At 50.8% G+C, this 10,945-nt stretch overlaps 1 protein-coding gene across 1 annotated transcript; it reads right to left on the bottom strand.

Annotated features, from left to right (window-relative positions):
• Positions 1-1,233: 1,233 nt before the first annotated feature.
• On the bottom strand, positions 1,234-3,552 carry MYADML2 (myeloid associated differentiation marker like 2). The gene has a single exon (XM_027974285.2). The coding sequence runs from the start codon at positions 3,395-3,397 to the stop codon at positions 2,474-2,476; it is 924 nt and encodes a 307-aa protein (XP_027830086.1). The 5' UTR covers positions 3,398-3,552; the 3' UTR covers positions 1,234-2,473.
• Between the last annotated feature and the right edge of the window lie 7,393 nt (positions 3,553-10,945).

The raw sequence follows: 10,945 nt of genomic DNA, 5'->3' as shown, positions 1-10,945 counted from the left end.
TCAGGGAGTGGCCCAGGCTCAAATGCATAGATGCAAAGCTGGGGATCCTACCATGTTTTGACTGTATGTTATTAGAGAGGGAGCCTCCCAGGTGGCTCAGTGGGTAAAGAATGTGCCTGCAATGCAAGCGACCCAGGTTCGATCCTGGGTATGGAAGATCCCCAGGAGGAAGGCATGGCAACCCCCTCCAGTATTCTTGCCTGGAGAATTCTATGGCTAGAGGAGCCATAGAATTCTACATTCCATGGGGTTACAAAGAGTCAGACGTGACTGAAATGACTTAGCATTCACGCACGCACATATCATCAGAGAACAAAGTCTATCCTTTAAAAAATATTGTTTTTCATGTGACAACAACACATAACTCCTTCCTCCAAAAAGAAAGAGTCCTCTGATCCAAGGAGTGAATATCATGAGGACATTCCCCAGTACAGCCTCCTGGGAGACAGAGGACATCTGCTACGCTTATCTTGAGCCCTGGAACCCCTCTCCTCCTCTGTCGCCCCGCTCAGGACCTTTGAAATTTAGAGTGGATGGAGCTTTGGGAGCAGAAGAGCACAGGGCAGTGAACAAACTGGGGATGCGTGACAGATAACTCATTTCAGAAACTAGGTTAGAAAAGGAAGGAAAACTGTTAAAGGCCTCCCTGTGGGCTGGGAAGGGTGTGGCCTGTAGGCGCCTTTGTCACCTAGCAACATGCTCCCAACCCCCACCCTCCTTAGCCAGCAGGGCCGTCAGGACACCTCGGGACACAGGGGCTCCTGCCCCCTCCTGGATCTGCTGCTGAACTTGGGCCTCTGCAGGTGAAGGGCCCCTGTGCGTGTGCCCTCCCTGGTGGGCAGACAGGCCATGTCTCTCTCACTGTGCATGGTGCCAGCACAGGGAGCCCTTGGACCCTGTGCCTAAAAGCTGCTTGGGCTCTGCTACCATGAGTGTAGTGGCCCCTCTGCCCACTGCCATGCCCAGGACCCCTGGAAACCCCAGTGGTGGTGGTGAGTGCTGAGAACTCCCCACCCCCATCTTCCCCTTGTTGTCACCCACTGCTTCTTGAGGAGGCTGCCCCCCGCCACCCAGTATCCCAGCACCCCCCTCCCCGCCCAAGGCTGCCTCCTTCCTCAGCCAGGTCTAGTCTAGGCTCTTCTCTGGGAACATTCTGGCAGATGGCCCAGGAGGTGCAGGTGGCCACCACCCCCTCTGGCCACCACCCCCTTAGCAGAAACTACTCAGTGCAAATCAGTGTTGGTGTTTATTTCCTGCTCAAAGCCCTGGCCCAGGCTATGGGCTGAGCAGCTACTGTGCTTGGGCAGCTAGTGGTCTGCTCCAAGCTGGCCCAGTCTGGGCCATTGAGTGGGAGAAGCTGGCTGGAGTGTGGAGAGCAGTGGCCCCAGCAGGCTCTGGTGGTCAGCTAACAGGCAAAGGAACTCTTGAGCGGAGGTCGTTGGTCTGTGAGCACCAGGGGGTGTCTGGTACCCAGGTTCGTGTCTCAGTGGCCGCCCCAAGCTGGTCCTCCTCTGGATCAGGGCTGCCCCAGGCCAGGCCCCCTGGGTCCTTGGCAGGTACGGCAGAAGCTGCTACTTTGGGGTAGACGCTGGGGGCTCAGTGGTGACTCCCTGGTGGGTGAGAACCCAGTGTCTTCCTAGCGTGCTGTGCCCTTAGCAGTATTGCTGGCTGCTATGGGCCCCTCCAAGCCTGCTCTGTCTCTAGCTTGCTGAGGCTGCCCTATGCGACCACTCTAGAGTCCTTGTTCGGCTTCCGAGGCTGTGGCCACCAGAGGTGGGTAAGGCAGGGTCCTAGTTCCCGGCTCCTTCTCCTCGTGTGGGCACAGATACCCCAGCAGAAAGGCATCTGCCTGGATCTTTCCAGGGTTCCAGAAACTACCCCTCCCCAAAGCCAGAGGAAGCACTGGCTTCCCACATCCCTCCGCTGACCTGGCTCTGGCACTCATCCTGGGTTCCCTTCTGACCCCTTCCCACACCTCTGGGAATTGTCGCTTTTCAACTCTACTTAGGTGACTCAACCTAGATGTGGTCTCCAGATACTGATGGGCTTTTGGGGCGACTTTGTAATCCTGGTCTCAAGGTTCCCATCTGCATAGTGGCTCACAAGAGTACCTGCTTCGAAGGGTTCTCATGTGTTACAGGAGCCAGCACTAAGGGAGGGCATGCCAGGAAATGGAGAGAGAGGAAAAGAGAGAGAGACAGAGACAGAGAGATAGAAAGACAGAGAGATAGAGTGGGAGTTGCCTGGCGAGACTCCTCCCTCGTGACCTGTTCGTAGCCTCCTGCCCTCCCTGCCTCTCTGCCCCCTCTCTGTACCTCCCTGAGCTGCACCGCTGAGCACTGCCAGAAGCCGAGGCATGGCTCTCTCGGCTGCCTCCCTCCAATTCGTCTTCACGGGTATGGGTTCACCTGGGTCCTCTCATGATGCGAGCCCCTGGAGAGCAGAGGTGGGCGGGCTGCTGCCACCTGTTATGCTAGAAGGTGGGCACGAAGCGGATCCTCTGGGAGTAGGCCAGGTCGGCGACGTAGAAGAGTAGGTTGACGTAAGTGAAGATGGCCACCACCAGCTGGCTGTCCCAGGGGCAGCTGCCCCTTGAGCAGTCGGGAGGCCGCCCAGGCTCACCGTACTTGGGGTCGAAGCAGAAGACAGGCCAGATCACTGCAGCGCTGAGGTAGAGGAGCGTGGCCAGGAAGGTGTACACCACCACCACACGGTCGAAGGGGCAGCCCAGGCCCCCTGTGTGACCCAGCACACTCAGGACCACCACCGCCACTGTGGCCAGGAAGCAAAGGCTGTAGACGGCCACACACCACTGGGTGGCCACGTAGCGCCCATAGCGGCTATCATGGACCAGCGCCCCAAATATGATGCAGGCCACGAAGGCCTGGACGATCTTGAGGAGGCCTGACACTGTGGCCATGTAGCTGGCTACCTGGCCTGGCCGGGCCCGGGTCAGGGCCACCTCCGTAGCATAGGCCAGGAAGAGGAGCCCGGCGAAGATGCTGGCTGCCAGGCGGAAGTTCCTGGCCGTGCAGCCCTCGGGCTCGGGCGGACACTCCAGCCGAGTGAAGTACAGTGGGTAGATGACCGCTGCTGTAGCGGATAGCAGCGTGGCGAGCATGGCGAAGGCCGCCGTGAAGTTTCCCCAGGACAGGTGCAGACAGCCGTGTAGCCGGGTGAACTCGCAGGCCACCACCAGGACGGAGAGTGCGAAGCAGAAGCCCCAGGCTGCCACGCAGAAGGTGCCCTGCACGCCTGAGAAGCCGCCCCGGTGGGCCACCAGGCTGAAGGTGGTGCAGCCGAAGATCAGCTGCAGCACGCGGGCTGTGCCCACAGGAGACGTCACAGCACCCAGGTGCAGGTAGCCGCCCCCGGGGGGCTCCATGGTGCTGCCCATGTGTCCGGCTGTGTCCTCGCCTCACACAGTGCCCGGAAACCCTGGGGTCTCTCTCAGCTCCGTCTCCTGCGGCAGTGGCAGGTGCCGGCAGCCTGCAGTGGCGGTGACAGTGACGCCGCCGGTGACATTGCAGCAGAGCAGGCTCTCGGCCGCCTGTGTGTGTGTGTGGGGGGGTGCCGAGGCCCCCCCCAGCGCTATAAATAGGCGACCAGGATCAGAGCCCCGGAATAGCAGCCTGAGTGCCTGTCCCCATCCCAGAGAGACATCTGACCCTTGCGTCCGCCAAGCCCAAGCCGTAGCCATTAACCCCTTGGCTGCTGGGCCTCTGAAGCACCTGCTTCTGTCGGTCAGTCAGCTCTGCTGCCTGGGGAAAGGGGGAGGGAAAAGAGCAGAAGGGACCAGGCGCCCCAGCTCAAACAGCTTCGGCGGCAATGGTGGGGGAGGGGCACAGAGAGAAGAGGGCAGCAGCCACTCTGAGGCAGCGATCTATCTGGGAGGCCCACGGGGCTTGGTTCAGAGCTGGGATGGTGTCAGGACCCCATTGTCCCCGTCCCTCAGCCAGCACTCAGCTCTGATTCCTGGGAGGTGGTGGGGAAGGGGAGTGGAGACCCTCCTCCGGAAGGTGCCCACCCTCATTCTCTTCACCCTGACCTGGGGGCTGAGTTTTAGCTTTTATTTGTGGGGATTATAATGGAACTTTTTACTTGATCCTCCTAGTCATGTAAACTCTTAGGAAAAACTCAACTCTCCCATTTTAGCCTAAAATATTAACAATAGGGACTTCCTTGGTGGTCCAGGGACTAAGACTCTGTGGCCTCCTCAATGTAGGGGCCCAGGTTTGACCCCTGGTTGGGGAACTAGATCCCACACACCACTGCCAAGAGTTCGCGTGCCACAACTAAAGATCCTGCATGCCGCAACCAGACCTAGGGCAGCGCAGCCAAATAAATAAGTATTAAAATAAAATATTAAAAATATATGAAATGTTTTTGAAAAGGAAAAAAAAAATTTTGACCGTGAAAGTAGTTTTTGTTCAGGCCCAATCAATTCTATCACCTGGGTTCAGTTGCCTGAATATTGACTTTCTATTAGGTATTATGTTACCTAGAGATGATTCAAAGTAGTGAGGAGAGGAATTACCTGGTGTTCAACTGATTAGAACTTGGCACTTCCGCTCTCGTGTCCCTGGGTTGAATCCCTGGTTGGGGAATTAAATCCTGAAAGCCACAAGGTGTGGCCACTAAATAAATAAATGAAAATAAAATAAAGTGTACGAGAGGAAGTGCATAATATTATGCCATTTTATACAGGGACATGGGCATCCATGGATTTTAGTATCCTGGTGGTGGGACTGGGGGTGGTCCTAGAACCTATCCCTTCTGACACAGAGAGGCAATTATAAGTACAGTCTTATGTGTATTTCCCCCAACTTTCCATTTAGAAAAGTTTCAGATTTACAGATGAGTTTCAAAATAGCACAATGAACACTTGTATGTCTTTCACCCAGATTCAAGAATTATTAATATTTTGCCCTGTTCATGCTGTTTCTCCAGACCTCCATTAACAATTAATAAACATTAATTCTGGCAGTGTGACAATTCTCCACTAGATACTTCCATGGACACCTAAGAGTGAGGCCGTTCTCCTGCAGAACCTGAACTCAGTGGCCACACTTGGGAAATTAAAGAATGATCACCTAATGCACAGTCATGGGCTTCCCTGGTGGCTCAGTGGTAAAGAATCCACCTGCAATGCGGGAAACCTGGGCTCGATCCCTGGATTGGGAAGATCCCCTGGAGGAGGAAATGGCAACCCACTCCAGTATTCTTGCCTGGAAAATCCCCATGGACAGAGGAGCCTGATGGGCTACAGTCCATGAGGTCGTGAAGAGTTGAACATGACTGAGCGACTAAGCACATCATACGCGTTCTTTCAGTTTCCCCACCTGTCCTGAAAATACACCTTATAGCAGTTAAAGTTTTTGTGCCAGGATTTAATTGGAATTATACATTGCATTCGGCTGTCATGTTTCTCACTTTCCTTTATTCTAGAATAGTCTCTCTTTTTTCAAATATATATTTCATAACACTGATTTTTTAAAAATGTCCCAGCTGGCAGCTTTATTGGTGGTCTTTCAGTGTGTTCTGTCTGTTTGCTCATGTTTAGATCCTGGCTAAATGCCCTTGGCAGGAAAACCATGTGAGAGATGTCACCTGTCAGGAGAATCACAATGGCTGTACATCCAGAGTAAGAAGTTTGACCATCTGGTTGGGGTGGTGTCCATGTCTCGTACTCCGGTGATTCTCCCAGGCATCCTGGCATCCCTTTATGCTTCTTATGGGCAATGTTCTCCGTGAACACACACCCCCTTTAAAAGCTGAATTGTGCTGGTCATCTAACAACGTGATTGTTGGCGATGTTTCCAGAGCAGTTAACATGATTGTAAACACAGGATTCCTGTTGCTGTTTGGGGGCTTTGCAGGCTCTCTGAGACACTGTCTAGACACTGCAGTGGAGCAGAGTGGGCAGTGAGGTCTCACCAGGCAAACTTTTTATGGAGCCCCTTAGGAAGGATAACCCACCTCCTCTCTCTAGGCATTCACAGCTCCAGGGTGCTCCTGACCCTGGACAAGGGAATGAGGGGACACGGGGCCTTAGGCTTCAGGGGTACAGACAAGCTGGTTCCAGACCTTTCTGCCCCCTGATCAGAGAAACCTGAAAGGAAGTCTTACACAGAGCGGATGGTTTAGTTTATCTCAAGCAGACATGTGCCAACTTCAGCCCAAGTTCATAGCTCAGTGAGTCCTAACAGTGAACATGCCCACATTTCTCAACCACACAAACTGTCCTTGGGGCATCAGCCTTGCAGTGCTCTTGGCCCCTGCTTCCATTCCCTTCATACCCCCAACCAAAGGGGTTCAGGTTGTAGCACCTGAAGGCTTGGGCACTTTGGGGTGTCAGGGTGCTCAGGGATACTAGCACACCTGTGCAGGTAGGAAGCAGCCTCTCAGGCGCTCTGTGGCCAGCGTGGCGGGTGAGAGAGGCACCTGACTGGCCTTCTCCACCAGAAGTTGGTCCCCTTCCTCAAAACCAGACACTGCCCTGTGCCTGCATCTTCTGGCACAACGAAGCCTGGAAATCAAATTGAAAAGCGGGTTGACAAATGCTGGGCAGAGGCGAGGCATGACAACATGATCATCCTGGGAAGCCTGGCCGAGAAGCTCCCTTGAAAGTGGTTGGGGCCACCAGGTTCTGAGTGAGGGTATGGAGCCCAGGTGAAGTGGCATCCTGGGACCTGTGCCCGTGGCTGTCCGGCAGTGCCCAGGAATGCCAACTAGCCCTCCACCTGGCCCCACTCGAAGTCCAGTTGGCCCTTCGGAGCCTGGAGTCTTTCATCTGGGCCTGACCAGGTGAGAGCTGTGGCTGGTGTAGCTGGCCTGCAGGCCTGAACATGGCAGTGGGTGCTGTCCTGGCGATGGGGGTCAGTGTGTGGGTGTGGAGGGGGAGACCTCAGTGAGGGAATCTCAGATGCTAGTCAAGCCAGAGTCAGTACCATATGTTGGAACTCTCTGGGAAGCAAGGTGCCCACCTTTGGCATCCTTACTTTCCTTCTCCATGTGAGGAAACTAAAGCTGCTTGGCCTGAGCTGCCCAGCTTCCAGCAGCCACCTTGTGCTTGCATGGGTATGCCTAGAACTGCAATCAGCCATCTGGCTTGGGCCTGCTAGGGAGCTATGTCCAGACTTGAGTCCTCTCCTGGGCCCAGCTTTTCCTGACCCACTTAAGTGACTGCTGTGCCCACGTGTGGGCTTCCCAGGTGAACAGCAAGGTCCTACTGTATAGCACAGGGGACTATATTCAATGTCCTGTAATAAACCATAATGGAAAAAGAATACATACATACAGTCATCAAGACAGTATGGTACTGGCACAAAAACAGAAATAAAGACCAATGGAACAAGACAGAAAGCCCAGAGGTAAAGCCCACACACCTAATGGCACCTTATCTTTGACAAAGATGGCAAGAATATATAATGGAGAAAGGACGGTCTTGTCAATAAGTGGTGCTGGGAAAACTGGACAGTTATACATAAAATAATGAAATTAGAACACTTCCTATCACCATACACAAAAATAAACTCAAAATGGAGTAAAGACCAGAAACTATAAAACTCTTAGAAGAAAACATAGGCAGAACTCTGTATGACATAAATCACAGCAAGATCCTCTATCACTCACCTCCTAGAGCAATGGAAATAAAAACAAAAATAAGCAAATGGGACCTAATTAAACTTGAAAGCTTTTGCGCAGCAAAGGAGACTATAAACAAGGTGAAAAGACAGCCCTCAGAATGGGAGGAAATAATATCACATGACACAACTGAGGAAGGATTAATCTCCAAAATATACAAGCAGCTCATGCAGCTCTGTACCAGAAAAACAAACAACCCAATCAAAAGTGGGCAGAAGGGGTTTCCCTGGTGGCTCAGTGGTAAAGAATCTGCCTGCCAATGCAAGAGACAGATTCGATCCCTGATCTGGGAAGATTCCACATGCCGCAGAGCAATTAAGGTTGTGCGCCACAACTATTAAACCTGTGCTCTAGAGCCCACATGCCCTAGAGCCCATACTCCACAACAAGAGGAACCACAGCAATGAGAAGCCCGTGCAGCGCAACTAGAGAGTAGCCCCCACTTGCTGCAACTAAAGCAAAGCCGTGCAGAAACGAAGACTCAGCACAGCCAAAAATTAACAAATAAATAAAATCTTTTTTAAGTGGCCAAAGACCTAAACAGACATTTCTCCTGAGAAGACATACAGATGGCTAATAAACACTTGAAAAGATGGTCAACCTCGTTCATTATTAGAGAAATGCAAATCAAAACTACGATGGGGTATCACCTCACACCATTCAGAATGGCCATCATCAAAAAATCTACAAACAATAAATGCTGGAGAGAGTGTGGAGAAAAGGGAACCCTCTTGCACTGTTGGTGGAAAGCAAATTGATATAGCCACCGCAGAGAATGGTATAGAGATTCCTTAAAAATACTAGGAATAAAGCTACCATATAACCCAACAATCCTGCTACTGGGCCTATACCTTCAGAAAACGATAACTGAAAAAGACACGTACCCCAGTGTTCATCACAGCTATGACATGGAAGCAACCTAGATATCCATTGAAAGAGAAGTGGATAAAGAAGCAGTGGTACATATACAGAGTGCAATATCACTCAGTCACAAAAAGGAATGCATTTGATTCAGTTCTGATAAGACGGATGAACCTAGAGCCTATTATACAGAGTGAAGTACGTCAGGAAGAGAAAGACAGATAACGCATATTAATGCATATATATGGAATCTGGAAAGGTGGTATTGAGGAACCCTTCTGTAGAGCAGCGATGGAAACTCAGACATAGAGGACAGAATTATGAAGGAAGGGGAAAGGAAAAGGTGGGACAAACTGAAAGAGTAGCTTTCAAATGTATACATAACCATATATAAAATTAGATAGCCAGTGGAAATTTGTGGTATGATGCAGGGAGCTCAAATCTGGTGCTCTGTGATAACCTAGAGGGTGGGAAGGGGGTGTGAGGTGGGAGGGAGGTTCAGAAGGGAGGGGACATACATATACCTATGGCTGATTCATGTTGGTATATAGTAGAACCCAACAGAGTATTTTAAGCAATTATCCTCAAATTACAAGTAAATAAAAAAGGAATACATACATATATGTATAACCGAATCACTTAACTATACAGCAGAAACTAACACAACATCGTAAATCAACTATATTTCAATATAAAAAAGTATCAGCTCCTTTTCTGAAAGAGGCCTTGAGAATCTGAGAACAAATCACAGCAAAGTCATCTTTCTTTGCTTTGCCAGTCGGGTTCTGCCCACCCATGAGGCCCCGGGGGAGCTCTGGGCCCCACCGTGGTCAAGGGAAGCGCTTCGTGGCTGGACCCGTGGTGAGGATCCCTGGACCCTGCCATGGGCCATGCTTCTGGGTCTAGACACCGACTCCCAGCTGGTTGGCCACTGGGCTGCTTGGCGACAGTGTCTTCTGCTTTTGAGCTTTTGCTAATGTGTCACAATTACAGAAGCACAGTGATTCTGGATTGACAGCTTCTCATACTATGGAAATGCCAACAAAATTTTAAGTGAGTTTGGCTGGAAATCACCTAAAGTTCAACAGTAGGGAGTGGTGAGTAGACTAAGGAACACCCGTGTGAGGTACACTCAGGCTGCCTTGAGGTCACCTTGTAGAAGAGCAGGGTGACGAGGCAGGAGACCACAGGGGCAGTGCGGGAGACTAAAGGACCCGTGGCACATCTGCATCCGAAGATAGAAAGGCTGGGTAAACGCCTGAGAATGCCCTGCCATCACCTCCGAGGTGTGGGGCAGCGGGTGCTTCTGCTCTTTGGATTTTCAGTATTTTCCCAGTTTTAAATGAAATAGCTACTACTTCCTAAACCAGGAAAAGAAAATAATTTTAAAAAATAAATGAAGTACATTTTGCTACAGTTCTAAACATGGTTAGGTTTACATTCTTGTATACATTAAAAAAAAGCTTCTTTAAATTTTTTTTAAATAAATAAAAAATATAAATAAAGAACTTCCCTGGAGGTCCAGTGGTTAAGACTGCACTTCTGCTGCGGGAGCCATGGGTTCAAGCCCTGGTCAGGGAACTAAGACCCCATGTGCCACACAGTGTGGCCAAAAAAAACACTTGCTTTTACAAAATTGTAAAATAGACTTTATTTTCTAGAACAACAGTAGACACACAGAAGAAATTGACTGGAAGAGCTCCTATATTTCTCACATCCAATGTGTTCTATTGGAAACATCTTTCGGAACATTTGTTACAATTAATGAGACATTGGCATATCATATCAATACATTATTATTAGCATTTATTCAGGCTTCCTCAGGTTTAGCCTCATGCCCTCCGACTGCTCCAGGACCTGTCGTGACCTCACATGACGAGTAGTTGTCACGCCTCCTTCAGCTGCTCTTGGCCAGGAGGGTCTCTCAGACTTTCTTGGTTTGAATGACCCTGATGGTTTGGAGGAGGGCTGAACAATGATGCACAGACTGTCCCTCTGCTGGCCTGTCTGATGTTTTTCTCGTTATTATTCTGGGCTTGTGGGTTTGGGGAGGAAGACCACAGAGGGGAAGTGCCCTTCTCATCATGTCCCATCAGGGCTGTGCTCTTAACCTGACTCCTCACCTTTTGCCCTTGATCACTTGGCTGAGGTGTGTCTTTCAGGTGTCACCTCTGAGGAGTTCCTCTTTCTTTCTCCCCCTTCCCATCCTGTTCTCTCTGGGGAGGGGACCCACACTTGTGGCCCACACTTAAGGGGAGTGTATTCTCCCCCTCCTTGAGGGGACAGTATCGACATAAATTATTTGGAATGTTGCAAAGAGGTTGGTCTTTTCTCCCCCACTTAGCTTTCTTCAATTATTTACTTATATCAGGATCGACTTGAGGATATTCATTTTATACTTTGGGTTATAATCCAAAACTACATTCTTTTATTCTGT

Source organism: Ovis aries, chromosome 11, assembly GCF_016772045.2.
Source record: "Ovis aries strain OAR_USU_Benz2616 breed Rambouillet chromosome 11, ARS-UI_Ramb_v3.0, whole genome shotgun sequence".
Taxonomy (NCBI): Eukaryota; Metazoa; Chordata; class Mammalia; order Artiodactyla; family Bovidae; genus Ovis; species Ovis aries.
This window is presented reverse-complemented; position numbering and strand designations above follow the sequence as displayed.

Excerpts from the sequence above, each read along its gene's own strand:
- MYADML2 (XM_027974285.2), bottom strand. The coding sequence starts at position 3,397 with ATGGGCAGCACCATGGAGCCCCCCGGGGGCGGCTACCTGCACCTGGGT.